A 16,348-nucleotide genomic window follows, 5' to 3' on the forward strand; every position below is an offset into this window, starting at 1 on the left:
TTTGGAAGGGAGGCAGGAAATAACATGAAGTGTCAAGCAAAGGATATGGGATAACGCAGTCGGCTCAACATATCAGAACTGAATTTATTGGAGTTACAGCAGTCAGTAAAACAATGCAGTATACTTACCATCACCTCCTTTCGCTATTTCTCCTTTGGAAAGAAACCGGGTCATCTTCTTTAATACTTTCTTTGAGGACTTAGAAATTTTAAAATCCAAGATATTACATCTGGGAAGACAACAGCATAAAAATGTTGTGATGATTTTTCAGGGAATTGCTGATCAAAAATAATCAGAAGTAATTTGTCTCTGATATACTGGCTGTTTTTTGATACATCATTCTCAGGAATGACTATCAAAATTATTACATTATAGCTGAAACCCAAGCACATACTGTAAATATGGTCCAAAGTGACTAAAACAAATTGATATTTTGGGTTTTAAAATTAGCCATCATTTTCATACAGTGGTGAATAATGGATGTTCTTATACTCTGTGGAAGTGAGCATGTGCATGGATCAGATTATCCCATGCATTTATACTGAAAATTCTTCAATAACTGACACCATTCTTTCCTAATGTTAGTTGCTGGATGACTATCATAGAATGATAGAATACCTACAGTGCAGAAGGATGCCATTTGGCCCATCAAGCCTGCACCGACAACAATCCCACTCAGGCCCAATCCCCATATTTTTATTCTGCTAATCCCCCTGATGCTAAGAGGTATTTAGCATGGCCAGTTAACCTAACCTGCACATCTTTGGAGTGATGACTGACTCAGAGTAAAATCTTTCAATGAATAAAATGGTCCAAAATTTCAGCAAAGATCTTACCCAAATGTAGCATTCAATAAATAGCCATTAAATTTAACCAGCTAACCAAATATGTTTCAACTATAATAAACATCAAGCTTATTAATATAAGAATACAAGAATAATTAGCAATCTAGTTGTGTGAGACCCCTTGGGGACAAACGACCATAACATGATAGAATTTTTCATCAAGATGGAGAGTGATGTAGCTCATTCTGAGACTAGGGTCCTGAATCTTAATAAAGGAAACTGCGATGATATGAGGCACAAGTTGATTATGATAGAATGGGAAACATTACTTAAAGGGATGACGGTGGCAAACATTCAAGGAGCCCATGGGCAAACTGCAACAATTGTTTATTCCTGTCTGGCACAAAAGTAAAACTGGAAAACTGTCCGAACCACGATTTACAACGTAAATTAAAGATAGTATTAGATTCAAGGGAAAGGCATACAAATTGGCCAGGAAAAACAACTGACCTGAGGATTGGGAGCAGTTTGGAATTTAGCAAAAGAGGACGGCACTGTGGCACAGTGGTTAGCACTGCTGCCTCACAGCACCAGGGACCCGGGTTCAATTCCAGCCTCGGGTCACTGTCCGTGTGGAGTTTGCACATTCCCCTCGTGTCTGTGTGGGTTTCCTCTGGGTGCTCTGGTTTCCTCCGGGTGCTCTGGTTTCCTCCCACACTCCAAAGATGTGCCGGTTAGGTGGATTGGCCATGCTAAATTGCCCCTTAGTGTGAGGGGGACTAGCAGGGTAAATACATGGGGTTACGGGGATAGGGCCTGGGTGGGATTGTTGTCAGTGCAGGATCTTTGGGCTGAATGGCCTCCTTCTGCACGGTAAGGATTCTGGGATTCTATGCCCAAAGGAATGATTAAGAAGGGGAAAATAGAGTACGAGAGTAAGCTGGCGGGGAACATAAAAACTGACTGTAAAAGTTTCTATAGGTATGCAAGGAGAAAAAGATTGGTGAAGACAAATATCGGTCCCTTACAGTCAGAAACAGGGGAATTTATAAGAGGGAAAGCAAAGAAATGGCTGACCAACTGAACACATACTTCTTCACAAAGGAGGACACAAATAAGATACCAGAAATGTTGGGGAACACAGAGTTTAATTAGAGGAAGGAACTGAAGGAGATCAGTAGTCGAGAAATGTTGTTGGGAAAACTAGTGGGATTGAAGGCCTATAAATCCCCGGGGCCTGATAATCTACATCCCAGCGTACTTAAAGAAGTGGCCCGAGAAATAGTGGATGCACTGGTGCTCATCTTCCAAGATTCTATAGACTCTGGAACAGTTCCTACAGATTGGAGGGTGGGTAATGTAACTCCACTACTTAAAAAGGGAGGTAGAGAGAAAACAGGGATTTATAGACCGGTGAACCTGACATCAGTAGTGGGGAAAATTCTAGAATCAATTATCAAAGATTTTATAGCAAAACAGTTGGAAAACTGGGGCAGGATCGGACAGAGTCAGCATGGATTTATGAAAGGGAAATCATGTTTGACAAATCTACTGGAATTCTTTGAGGATGTAACAAGTAGACTTTGTGAGAGGGAGACAGGTGGATGTGGGTTTATTTGGATTTTAAGGCGGCTTTCGATAAAGTCACACAAGAGATTAGCATGCAAAATTAAAGCACATAGGATTGGGGTACTGTGTTTGAGATGGATAGAAAACTGGTTGACAGACAGGAAAAAAGGAGGAGGAATAAATGGGTCTTTTTCCAAATGGCAGGCAGTGACTTGTGGGGTACTGCAGGAATCAATGCTGGGACCCCAGTTATTCACTATATAAAAAATGATTCAGATGAGAACACAATTTAATATCTCCAAATTTGCAGATGACACAAAGCTGGATGGGAGGGTGAGCTGTGAGAAGATTCTTCAGTGTGACTTGGGCAAATGAATGGCAGATGCAGTACAATTTGGATAAATGTGAGGTTATCCACTTGAGTAGCAAAATGAGGAAGGCAGATTACTATCTGAATGGCCATAAATTAGAAGAGGGGAATGTGCAACGAGACCCGAGTGTCCTTGTACACCAGTCATTGAAGGTAAGCTTGCAGGTGCAGCAGGCACTAAAAAAGGCAAATGGTTTGTTGGCCTTCGAAGCGAGAGAATTTGAGTGCAGGAGCAGGATGTCTTGCTGCAATTACAGTAAGAAGTTTAACAACACCAGGTTAAAGTCCAACAGGTTTATTTGGTAGCAAAAGCCACACAAGCTTTCGAGGCTCTAAGCCCCTTCTTCAGGTGAGTGGGAATTCTGTTCACAAACAGAACTTATAAAGACACAGACTCAATTTACATGAATAATGGTTGGAATGCGAATACTTACAACTAATCCAGTCTTTAAGAAACAAAACAATGGGAGTGGAGAGAGCATCAAGACAGGCTAAAAAGATGTGTATTGTCTCCAGACAAGACAGCCAGTGAAACTCTGCAGGTCCACGCAACTGTGGGGGTTACAGATAGTGTGACATGAACCCAATATCCCGGTTGAGGCCGTCCTTGTGTGTGCGGAACTTGGCTATCAGTTTCTGCTCAGCGACTCTGCGCTGTCGTGTGTCGCGAAGGCCGCCTTGGAGAACGCTTACCCGAATATCAGAGGCCGAATGCCGTGACCGCTGAAGTTCCATCCCACCATCAGGCTCACCATAGACTACTCTCCGGAATCGGTTGCATTCTTGGACACGCGCATCTCCATTAAGGACGGTCACCTCAGCACCTCACTGTACCGCAAGCCCACGGATAACCTCACAATGCTCCACTTCTCCAGCTTCCACCCTAAACACGTTAAAGAAGCCATCCCCTTCGGACAAGCCCTCCGTATACACAGGATCTGCTCGGATGAGGAGGATTGCAACAGACACCTCCAGACGCTGAAAGATGCCCTCATAAGAACAGGATATGGCGCTAGACTCATTGATCAACAGTTCCAACGCGCCACAGCGAAAAACCGCACCGACCTCCTCAGAAGACAAACACGGGACACAGTGGACAGAGTACCCTTCGTTGTCCAGTACTTCCCCGGAGCGGAGAAGCTACGGCATCTCCTCCGGAGCCTTCAACATGTCATTGATGAAGACGAACATCTCGTCAAGGCCATCCCCACACCCCCACTTCTTGCCTTCAAACAACCGCACAACCTCAAACAGACCATTGTCCGCAGCAAACTACCCAGCCTTCAGGAGAACAGTGACCAAGACACCACACAACCCTGCCACAGCAACCTCTGCAAGACGTGCCGGATCATCGACACAGATGCCATCATCTCACGTGAGAACACCATCCACCAGGTACACGGTACATACTCTTGCAACTCGGCCAACGTTGTCTACCTGATACGCTGCAAGAAAGGATGTCCCGAGGCATGGTACATTGGGGAAACTATGCAGACGCTGCGACAACGGATGAATGAACACCGCTCGACAATCACCAGGCAAGACTGTTCTCTTCCTGTTGGGGAACACTTCAGCGGTCACGGGCATTCGGCCTCTGATATTCGGGTAAGCGTTCTCCAAGGCGGCCTTCGCGACACACGACAGCGCAGAGTCGCTGAGCAGAAACTGATAGCCAAGTTCCGCACACACAAGGACGGCCTCAACCGGGATATTGGGTTCATGTCACACTATCTGTAACCCCCACAGTTGCGTGGACCTGCAGAGTTTCACTGGCTGTCTTGTCTGGAGACAATACACATCTTTTTAGCCTGTCTTGATGCTCTCTCCACTCCCATTGTTTTGTTTCTTAAAGACTGGATTAGTTGTAAGTATTCGCATTCCAACCATTATTCATGTAAATTGAGTCTGTGTCTTTATAAGTTCTGTTTGTGAACAGAATTCCCACTCACCTGAAGAAGGGGCTTAGAGCCTCGAAAGCTTGTGTGGCTTTTGCTACCAAATAAACCTGTTGGACTTTAACCTGGTGTTGTTAAACTTCTTACTGTGTTTACCCCAGTCCAACGCCGGCATCTCCACATCATTGCTGCAATTATACAGGGGCTTGGTGAGGTCACGCCTGGAATATGGTGTGCAGTTTTGGTCTCCTTATCTGAGGAGGGATATTCTTGCTTTAGAGAGAGTGCAGAGAAGGTTTACCAGGCTGACTTGTGGGATGGCAGGATGCAATGAGGAAAGATTGAGTCGGTTAGGATTGTATTCACTGGAGTTCAGAAGAATAAGGGGGAGGATCTCATAGAAACCAATAAAATTCTAACAGGACTAGACAGGGTAGATGCAAGAAATATGTTCCCAATGGTGGGGGTGTCCAGAACCAGGGGTCACAGTCTGAGGATATAGGGTGGACTGTTTAGGACAGAGATGAGGAGAAATTTCTTCACCTAGAGAATGGTCAGCCAGTGGAATTCATGACCACATGTAGTAGTTGAGGCTAAAACATTGTACGTTTTCAAGAAACAGTTGGATAAGCACTTGGGGTGAAGGGAATCAAAGGATGGGGGAAAGAGGCAGGATCAGGCTATTGAGTTGGATGATCAGTCATGATCATAATGAATCGCGGAGCAGGCTCGAAAGGCCAAACTGCCTCTTCCTGCTCCTATTTTCTATGTTTCTATGAAGTATACAACTCTCAAAACCCGAGACAAGGCATGTTGACAAAGTGGTAATTATACACAGGGTGTTAATTTATTGCATAATTAGGAACTCAGATTTCTAAAATATGTTAACGGTGTATATACACACACATGTAAAAATTCCAATACTTGAAACTAACTTTGGACTTCGTTGATTTATTGGGATATCTGAATGCAGGCCAAGAACAATAAATAATGGAACCGCAAATTATTGTTCAAAAAAAAATCCACAAACTGTCGAGTATTTCTAAAGTGGAAAACTACCAGGAATTTTTAACCAATATGCTCGTACTCTAAGATGCAATCTGTCTACAGTATAGAACTGCATGCAAGTTTGAATTTCACGTCCTTGCCTGTATGTTGACACACCTCCTCAGAGTCATAATCATCAACAAGCTCCAAACCTAATCCCATTTTCCCCCCTCTAGAAGCACATACTTCACTCATTCCTTTCAATCAGGATCTGATTGCAAACACTTAATAGTGAATCTTCTCAGTGATTTGGAATAATTGAGCAATAAACAAACACACAAGCCTTCGATACAAGGAAACATCATTCCAGACAAGGGGGTCAACTGACACTATTGTACTGTTATTTACTGACTCGAGTGCAGAGGAAATGTCTACCCCATTTAATCCCTATCATTTATTGACTCATGTGCAGAGAAAAGGGGGGAGGGAAGGTAGAGAGAGAGAGAGAGAAAAAAAAATGCACAAAGCTCAAGAGCTATCAGGAAGAAAATGGAAAAACACGCAGCAAAACATTTTTTTTTAATGAAGTTTCAACGAAGTCTAAATAATTTAAGTAGGATCTTTAGAAATTTCAGAGCATGGAAGAAAACCAAAGCTCGAATCAGGCACAATACTGAGGTTTGAAGGCAACCAAAAGCTTAACTTTAATAAAGAATCACTGGTCAGGTTGTTGCTTATAGCAGTCCTATATACAACTTAGTTTGGAAAATATCAATACACATTCTGCATCATGACCTTCAAGGCATAATAACATTTGTGACAATAACTTGTTACACAAATTTAAAGCTGTATGCTTTTATGAAACTGTTCAAGTACAGCTCACAAATCAAAATGTTCACAAATTGCATTTCATGATACTTAATACACAAGAGGTACAGTATTTATTTTAAACCTAGGTGAGAGGCTGGGACTAGTGTAATCAATAAAGGGGATTTTACAGGGCATAATTTCGAGTTAAAGTCTGAAATTTTTTGTTGCTGTATTTCATTGTAAAATACCTGTAATGCTAATTTGCCTTTTCTTTTGTGTAGATGGTGTGGGCCTAAGAAAGTGCGTTCATAGGAACAAGAGTAGGCCATTCAGCCTCTCAATCAGCCATTCAATTAGATTACGGTTGATCTGCATCTCCGTTCCATTTTACCAACTCTACACCACATCCCATGAAATAGCTTCTCTTTGTCTACCCCATTTCAAATACCTCAATTAAATCACCCCTCAACCTCCTGAATTTGAAAGAACACAAGTGAGATTTATTTAACACATCTTCATAATTTAATCCTTTATGGTCTGGTGTCATTTTGGTGAAATTGAATTGCACCCATCCAAAGGCCTCTTTCCTGACCATACATCTGAAACAGCTGATATTGTGCAGATAAACCTCCAACAGGTGTTTCAAAATTGAAGCCCACAGGCAAGAGAGCAGCATGGATACAAAATTGGCTGAGAGATAGAAAGCAAGGAGTTGTAAATGGCTGTTTTACAAAATGGAGGGAGATACACACAGTGTTCCCCAAGATTCAGTACTTGGGCCACTACTGTCTTTGGTATCCATCAATGGTTTGGATTTGGGCACATAACATAATTTTGAAATCTACCCAAGAGGCAAACTTGGAAGTGTAGCAAACAGTGTCAGGGACAGGAATAGATAGCAAGAGGATATGACCATGCCAGTGCGAAGGACAAACGTATGACAGATGAAACTCAGTGCAGAGTTTTAGTTGGAAGAGCAAGGAGACCATAGGACGACCTTATATTGAAACAATACCTTTAAAGTAATAAAACGTCCGAAGTCACTTCACAAGAGTGTTATAAAACAAAATTAGACAATGAGCCACAGAAGTTTGATTAAAGAGGTAGGTTTCAAGGAGCGTCTTAAAGAAAGAGAGGTCGAGAGTCAGACAGATTTAGGGAGGGAATTTCACAGCTGAGGGCCAAGGCACTGAAGACACAGCCACCAATCATGGAACAATCAAAATCACGGTTGCTCAAGTGAGCAGAATGAGAGGACTGCAGATAAATTGAAGGATTGTGGGGCTGTAGGAGATAGACAGCAGCAAAGCCATGGAGAGATTTGAAAACAAGGATGAGAATTTTTAAATCAAGGCATTACTTGACCGAGTACAATGGAAGTCAGCAGGCGCATGGGTGATAGGAGAACAGAACTTGCTGCAAGTAACACGGGCAACAGAATTTTGGATGGCCTGAAGTTTATGAAGGACAGAATGTGCGAGACCAGCTCAAAGTGCATTGAAATATTCAAGTCCTGAGGCACCAAAGGCATAATTGAGGGTTTCAGCAGCTGATCAGCAAAGTCAGGCAGTGTCATGGAAGTGGAAATAGGTAATCTTAGTAGCGGCATGGATATATACTCAGAAGTCCACTTTGGGGGAAACATGACACCAAGGTTGTGAACTGTCTGGTTTAGTTTCAGACAGTTATTAGGGAGAGGGCTGGAGATGATCGCTGGGGAACAGAGATTGTGGTGGGGATCAAAAACAATGACTTCAGTTTTTCCAACTGGAGAAAATTTCTGCTTACTCAGTACTGGATATTAATGAGGATGCAAGAACAAGGAGACCTGGGGGTTTCATGTACAGTCAAAAAAATGTGATTGAAACATCTGGGATCCTGGGCTTCATAAATAGAGGTATAGAGTACAAAAGCCAGGAAGTTATACTAAAATTGCATAAAACACTAATTTGATACCTAGAGGACATGGGTTAAGGGTGAAGGGGGAAAATTTTAAAGGGAATATTAAGTGCGTGTGGTGTCCAATCATGGAAACACACTTTAGGAAAGATACAAAGTCTTGGAAAAGGGTGCAAAATGGTTTACTAGAATGGTTCCAGGGATGTTAAATCACAATTACTTTGAAAAGCTAAGCTTGTTCTACCTGGAGCAGAGGCGATTTGATGATTTTCAAATTATGAACGGTTTAGATAAGAATAAATAAAGAGATATTGTTCCCAATTTAAGCAGAAAACATAGATTTAAGTTGCTTAGTTTAAGAGCCAGATACAACATGAGGAAGAACTTTTTTAGACAACAAGTGGTCTGGATTTGGAGTGCGCTGCCTGATAGAGTGGTGGATACAGATTCCAAAGGGAATTGGACAAATAGAACCATAGAACATTACAGCACAGAAACAGGCCTTTTGGCCCTTCTTGGCTGTGCCGAACCATTTTTCTGCCTAGTCCCACTGAACTGCACCTGGACCATATCCCTCCACACCCCTCTCATCCATGTACCTGTCCAAGTTTTTCTTAAATGTTAAAAGTGAGCCCGCATTCACCACTTCATCTGGCAGCTCATTCCACACTCCCACCACTCTCTGTGTGAAGAAGCCCCCCCCTAATATTCTCTTTAAACTTTTCCCCCTTCACCCTTAACCCATGACCTCTAGTTTTTTTCTCCCCTAGCCTCAGTGGAAAAAGCCTGCTTGCATTCACTCTATCTATACCCATCATAATTTTATACACCTCTATCAAATCTCCCCTCATTCTTCTATGCTCCAGGGAATAAAGTCCTAACCTATTCAACCTTTCTCAGTAACTCAGTTTCTCAAGTCCTGGCAACATCCTTGTAAACCTTCTCTGCACTCTTTCAACCTTATTAATATCCTTCCTGTATTTAGGTGACCAAAACTGCACACAATACTCTAAATTCGGCCTCACCAATGTCTTATACAACCTCACCATAACATTCCAACTCTTATACTCAATACTTTGATTTATAAAGGCCAATGTACCAAAAGCACTCTTTACAACCCTATCTACCGGTGACGCCACTTTTAGGGAATTATGTATCTGTATTCCCAGATCCCTCTGTTCTACTGCACTCTTCAGTGTCCTGCCATTTATCTTGTATGTTCTACCTTGGTTTGTCCTTCCAAAGTGCAATACCTCACACTTGTCTGCATTAAACTCCATCTGCCATTTTTCAGCCCATTTTTCTAGCTGGTCCAAATCCCTCTGCAAGCTTTGAAAACCTTCCTCACTGTCCACTACACCTCCAATCTTTGTATCATCAGCAAATTTGCTGATCCAATTTACCACATTATCATCCAGATCATTGATATAGATGACAAACAACAATGGACCCAGCACTGATCCCTGTGGCACACCACTAGTCACAGGCCTCCACTACCACTCTCTGGCTTCTTCCATTGAGCCAATGTCTAATCCAATTTACTACCTCTCCATCTATACCTAGCGACTGAACCTTCCTAACTAACCTCCCAATACTTGGGAGAAAAAATTGCAGAGATATGGAGAAAGATTGGGGGAGTGGAATTAAATCTATTTTTCTTTGAAAAAGCGGATGCAGACACGACAGACCAAATAGCCTCCTCTAGGCTATGCCAATCTATGATTCCTCATTTTTGTATTTCAAATCCTTGATAATGATTAACAGGTTATCCTTTTTAATTAGTTTTGTGATCTGTACACAAAGAAACCTAAATCACAGGTACAAAAAGTAAACTAAAGGGCTAACAAAATGATTAGTACAGTGCAAATTCTCCACAACTATACCAGAGCTTAAAGGGTTAAATAATCAGTCAAGTTTACATAAACTTGACTTAGCTTTTAGCAATTTATGCACATGGACATTCCTCCACATCTTTAAGTACAAAACCTGTATGTGAAATTTTAAAGACGCTTCGTCTTAATTTTAATTTTTTTTTAAACCACGGAAGTGGGCACTAAAGCCTTTAAAAGTCTTCTAACTATCTAACAATTCAAGGTTTTCAAAGATCTGGGATTTTAATAATTCCTGGTTGATTCACCTACATTTTCTTCAAGGTTTACTTAGGTCATTTTTTAAAAAAATAAACTGCTCATTCCACAGGTATAAGAAGTGGTTCCAGAATTGAGTGAAATTATTTCCCTTGAATTCCATCACTGTACCAGAAACTTTAAGACAGACAGTAAATTATTTTAAACCAGCAAGAACCAAAGGAAGGTTGGTCCATGACCTGCAATTACTGTAAGATAAAAAATGGCATATAACTTTGCAATGTAAAAGAAAGGATATATTAACTAAAGCATATTGCCATTTGCCAAGTTCATCTTTTAAGCATTACTTATTACAAGATGATCACTATCTGCTTACAAACTGCCTGAAAAATTGTTCATTAACCGTATTATTTGACTGTTCTTGACCAGTTAATACTCAAGTACTTAACACTGCATCTTTTAGAATTCTACATTTAAAAAATTGACAAGTGGAAACGCTGATAGCTACCTGCAGACATAATTCTTACCTTATTGCAAACTGCGGGCAACATGTCCGATTCATTGTGGGCTTATAAACATACATACCACTCCTAAAAATAATTAAAGAGATGTTAGAATGCTGCACGCTATAGTGTAAATCAAATCCACATAGCAATCTGATTATGTTTTGAACAGTTATTCTGCAGCACACACCAAATGACCAAGGCAAATGACCAGTTGCCAGGCTTCTGTTTTGGCCAATCAGAAGAGGCACAAAGCCAGAACCAATCAATCCAAAGATTTTCCTTTCCTTCTGATGAACTCACTTGACTTAGTATCACTTCATCAGCTGTAACCTAGGTTAAGAAACTGAACTGACACAGCATCAAACTGTCCAGGTGCTTTTAAAAGAAAATTGATCATCTGAAGAGGTTTTCCTACCTTCTCATATTTCTGGATAAGCTGACCCTTGTTTCGATGGTAAACTCTCCATACTATACACACTCTCTCGCTTTCTCTATTTCATTAACACCACTGTCAGTGCTCATCTGCCTTTTGCTCTCTTGTCCCTTCTAAACTCCAAACATGTTGCCTGACGTGCTGCTGTCAAGATTTTGTATCATTTAATCATATTAATATAATTTCATCTCATTCTTTTCATCCTTAATCACATCCTGCACTATACCCTTCAACAACGTTTGAACAAAATGGCCTTTCTCGGGTTTCAAGCACCATGTATGAGCCAAGGATAAACAACCAGGTCCCACATCTCAATGTTGCTGTAAAAATAGGTACGAGGGAGAACCTCCAGTAGCTCTGCCTCACTGCAATGGGAATATATTGCTTGTAAATGCCTATCCTATTTTTCTTTAATGTGGTGACTTGGATAATACCATAATTAATTTATCCATTTTTAAGTTTTGCAGACTGAAGTATTCTGTTTGGCAATTACTTTATGGCTCTGTTCCTTCTGAAATTAACTTAGAAGGAAAAAAAAAGTTATGAATCATAAATGGAGCATCTGGCACCTAGTAAATATCTTGAAAGGTCAGGATTTATAAACCTACACAACATTAGAATAACAGTTTCAAAGTTTGTGCACTAAATTTTGAAGGACTGTCAGAAAGAATTAGAAAAGAAACAATGGAACTAAAACATATGATGAACTAATAATTGAAATGTCATCAATATAGTTTACTTATTTATGATTTCTTGTACAATGTGCAGGATTTTAGTCAACAACATCTCCAACAGCTCAGAAGATTTGGAACTATTTTAATATTCGTCAAAATGTGGAAAGCTACTGAGACCAGCAAATAAAAGGTCATGAGACATGTAAATATAATGACATATGTACATCAACGACAAAATTTCCTTTGTTCCAAGTGCAAGTTTGGCTCACTCTTCCCTCAAAAGTCAGGTATTTGTGCATTCAAACCTCACTCCAAAAACTTGGCCACATAATTTTTTTAAAAACAATTATTTCATGGGACATGGGCAATACTAGTTCGGTCAATATTTACCTTGCACCCCAAATTGTCCTCGAGAAGGTGGTGGTGAGCTGCCCTTTCGAACTGCTGCAATCATGTTGTGTAGGTACATCTACAGTGCTGCTAGGGAAGGAGTTCCAGGACTTTGACCCAGTGAGAATGAAGGAACGCGATATAGTTCCAAGTCAGAATGATGTGTGGCTTGGAGGGGAACTTGCAAGTAGTAGTGCACGAATGCATCCACTGCCCTTGTATTTGTAGATGGTAGTGAATGTGGGTTTGGAATGTGCTGTCAGAGGAGCCTTGATGAGTTGTTTCAGAGCGTTTGTAGATAGTCACTGCTGCCATTATGAGTCGGTGCTGGTGGAAGTGGATGTTGCAGGTGGGGGATGGTCCAACAGGCTGCTTTGTCCTGATGGTGACAAGCTTCGAGTGTTGTTCGAGCTGCAGTCATCCAGGCAAGTGGAGCCTTCCATCACACTTCTGACCTGTGCCTTGTAGATGATGGACAGGCTTTGGGGAGTCAGGAGATGAATTACTTGATGCAAAATTTCCAGCCTCTGATCTGCTCCTGTAGCCACGGTATTTATATGACGAGTCCGGTTCAGTTTCTGATCAATGGCAATCCCCAGGATGCTGACAGTGGGGGATTCAGTAGTAGTAGTCCCATTGAATATCATGGGGAGATGGTTGGATTTTCTCTTATTGGAGATGGTCAATTCCTGGCATTCGTGTGCTACAGATGTTTTTTGACACTTAGCAGCCCAAGTCTGAATGTTGTCCAGGTCTTGCAGCATATGGCCATGGACGACCTCAGTCTTTGAGGCATATCTGAGGAGTCACAAAAGGTGCTGAACATTGTGCATCATCAGCCAACATCCTCTCTTTTGGCCTTATGACAGAGGGAAAGGAATTGATGAAACATCTGAAGATAGTTGAGCCTAGGACACTACCCTTAGGAGCTCCTGCAATGATATCCTGGAACTGAGATGATTGACTTCCAAGTGTGGAGAATTTTCCCCTAATTTCCATTCACTCAGTTTTGTTAGGGCTCCTTGATGCCACATACAGTCAACTGCTGCTTTGATGTCCAGGGCAGTCACTACCACCTTACCTCTTGAGTTCAGCTCTTTTGTCCATGTTTGGACTAAGGCTATAAGAAGTCAGAATGAGTGGCCCTAGCAGAACCCAAACTGAGTGACAGTGAGCAAGTTATTACTAAATGCCACCAGCTGCCATGATGGGATTCAAACCCGGTCCTCAAAGCATTAGCCTGGACATTTGGATTACTAGTCTGGTGGCATTAACACTCCACCAACCCCTTCCTAAATTTATATTGATGCTTCTGTGCAGAATTGAGGCAGCACTGCACCACCAGAGGCACAGTCTACTTTCTCAAGTGAGCACAATTCCATAGCACTATTCAAAAACAGGCAAATATAGACAAACATATAGCCCTGATGAAAAGTCACTGATCGGAACTTTTATCCTATTGCTGTCAGAGGCCTTACTATGTTCAAATTAGCTGCCATGTTTCCCGACCACAACTCAAAAGTACTTGAGTGTTGCAAGTCATTTTGGGATGTTCGAAGAGTGTGAAAGATCTGTATTATAAAAATGCAAATTCTTCTGTGCTGGATCAAAATCATTAATGTGCAATATAATTTAAGAGTGGTACCTACCTCCTCCACCCTCTGTCAATTAGATCTTGATAGTCCTGAACTGACATGGTATGAGCCCACATACCTATAACATAATATGTTAAAACTTTAGAGCTGCTCAGGATAACAAAAATTTTAATACATACATAACACCAAAATAAAAGATACAGACACAATATAATACTCAGTGATACCAATTTGTCATATTTAATATGGAAATATGACAGCTTAAATAAACTCAGGCTGTCCCAGTTTTTCCAAGTCTTGCTAAACTCCCTCATCGTTTTCCATCCATTTTATAGTTTCCCTGCACTACTCTCACCCCTGGTGGTTCAGGATCTTCCCTCTGCACTACCCTTCACCAACCACACCACTCCTCCCCAAAGTGAAGAGCATCAGGCCTAGCTTGAAATATTTGTGACATTGTCCAACATAGCTATGTGGAACAAAGTGTATTGCACCAAAAGCAAATGTTGAAAATGAGCAAAAAAGCCACAACGCCCCCGCTCTTCACTTCAACTACATCAACCCTTTCACACATAGGTTCAAAATAAATCATCAGTAAAAAATCCAGAAGAAAAAAAAAGTTTCTTCCACTCAGTAATGTCAGGATCTGGAACATTACACAATAAGATGGTCGAAGTCAATTCCATAAATCATTTTTGATGAGAGTTTAACAGGTCCTTGAGGATCAGAAACTTAACAGTGTTCCAGACATAAAAATGGTCTTGGGGCTCAGGACAAATGCGTTTTCCAACAGGCACAACAACCAAATGGAAACAACAACATCAATCCCAGTTGAGGTGCAAATCGTCCTCATCAACAGGTCCCAATACCCCAGACATCCAAAACCCTCCCTCCTGCACTTGGAATAATCCAGAAATTACTGGATTAATTTCAGTAATTTTATAAACTTTTATAAAGGCCTTTTATAAACTTCCTCCCCAACTCCTGAAACTCTGACTGCAGAACCTCAACCCTTTTCAGATTAATAAAATGTCACATTTAAAAATACCAGCCAGTTATAACACTCGGATCCAAGCAAAGACTTTAACCTGGTTTCATTATGTTTCACCATGTGCCACTACATAGCTGAGTGTGTACAGGTACATTTCACCAACTAAATGTTTAAATTAATTTTGTTTACAGAAACACACCATGACACTGATGATATTTATATCACACATATATAAACGTTACAGAAAAACTTTCAACAACAGAACAGCCATGAAAAGAGGAAATACAGCTTTCTATGCAAAGTACACACGTCTTATTTAAAAACAATCTCTTAGTTTAACACAAAATCCACTTGTCACCTGCAAAACCTATGCTCAGGTGCCTACACCCATAAATTTTACACATTCCCAAATACAATGCCAGGTTGTAAAGCGTCCACTGATAAACTGTTTAGGAAAGCCTGGAACTGGAAAATAGTGCATGCCAATCAGCTGTTCAGGGGCCGAGGGAGACATGTATATTATGAAGAATGTACATGCCTAAAGGCAAGATGGTGGCATAATGGTGATGTCACTAGACAAGTAATCCAGAGGGCCAAGATAATTCTCTGGGAACAGGGGTTGAAATCCCATCACAGCAGCTGAGGGAATTTAAATTAAATAAATGTGAAACATAAAGTTAGTCTCAATAATAACAGCCAAGACAAGTATTATTAAGCATTGTAAAAACCCATCTAAAGTTTATTCATTAGTGTCACAAGTAAGTTTACATTAACACTGCAGTGAAGTTACTGTGAAAATCCCCTAGTCGCCACACTTTGGCACTTGTTCGGGTACACTGAAAGGAGAATTTAGCATGGCCAATGCACCTAACCAGCACGTCTTTTGGACTGTGGGAGGAAACCGGAGCACCCGGAGGAAACCCACGCAGACAAAGAGTGAACGTGCAGACTCTGCACAGAGTGACCCAAGCCAGGAATTGAACCCGGCTCCCTGGCACAGTGAGGCAGCAGTGTTAACCATTGTGCCGCCCATGGCTCACGAATACCCTTCAGCAAAGGAAATTTGCCATACTTACATGTGACTCCAGACACACAGCAATGTGGTTGACTCTGGACTACCCTCTGAAATGGCTTAGCAAGCTACTCAATTCAAGGACAATTAGGAATGGGAAACAAATGCTGGCCTTGCCAGCGACACCCACATCCCATGAAAAAAATTTTAAAACATGATGGGAGGTGTACTGGTGAAGAAATAGCTGGAGGAAAAGGCAGCAATGAAAAGCTACTGCAGAAATAGGATGCAACCCAAAGATTACTAAAACTGCAGTGAAGTATCAGAAAAAGTCTGTACGAATAG

The 16,348-nt window shown here is 41.2% G+C and overlaps 1 protein-coding gene across 8 annotated transcripts in view; it reads right to left on the reverse strand.

Annotated features, from left to right (window-relative positions):
- The window catches only part of ate1 (arginyltransferase 1), a 250,584-nt gene that overhangs the window by 228,832 nt on the left and 5,404 nt on the right, over positions 1 to 16,348 (reverse strand). For all 8 annotated transcript variants that reach the window (XM_078223360.1, XM_078223355.1, XM_078223357.1 and 5 more), the window contains exons 2-4: positions 14,055 to 14,118; positions 10,930 to 10,992; positions 129 to 229 (exon numbers count right to left, since the gene is read on the reverse strand). In XM_078223360.1, the coding sequence (XP_078079486.1) occupies positions 129 to 229; positions 10,930 to 10,992; positions 14,055 to 14,118 (228 nt within the window). The remainder of the gene's footprint in view (positions 1 to 128; positions 230 to 10,929; positions 10,993 to 14,054; positions 14,119 to 16,348) is intronic.

This window comes from Mustelus asterias, chromosome 11 (genome assembly GCF_964213995.1).
Source record: "Mustelus asterias chromosome 11, sMusAst1.hap1.1, whole genome shotgun sequence".
NCBI classification, from domain to species: Eukaryota; Metazoa; Chordata; class Chondrichthyes; order Carcharhiniformes; family Triakidae; genus Mustelus; species Mustelus asterias.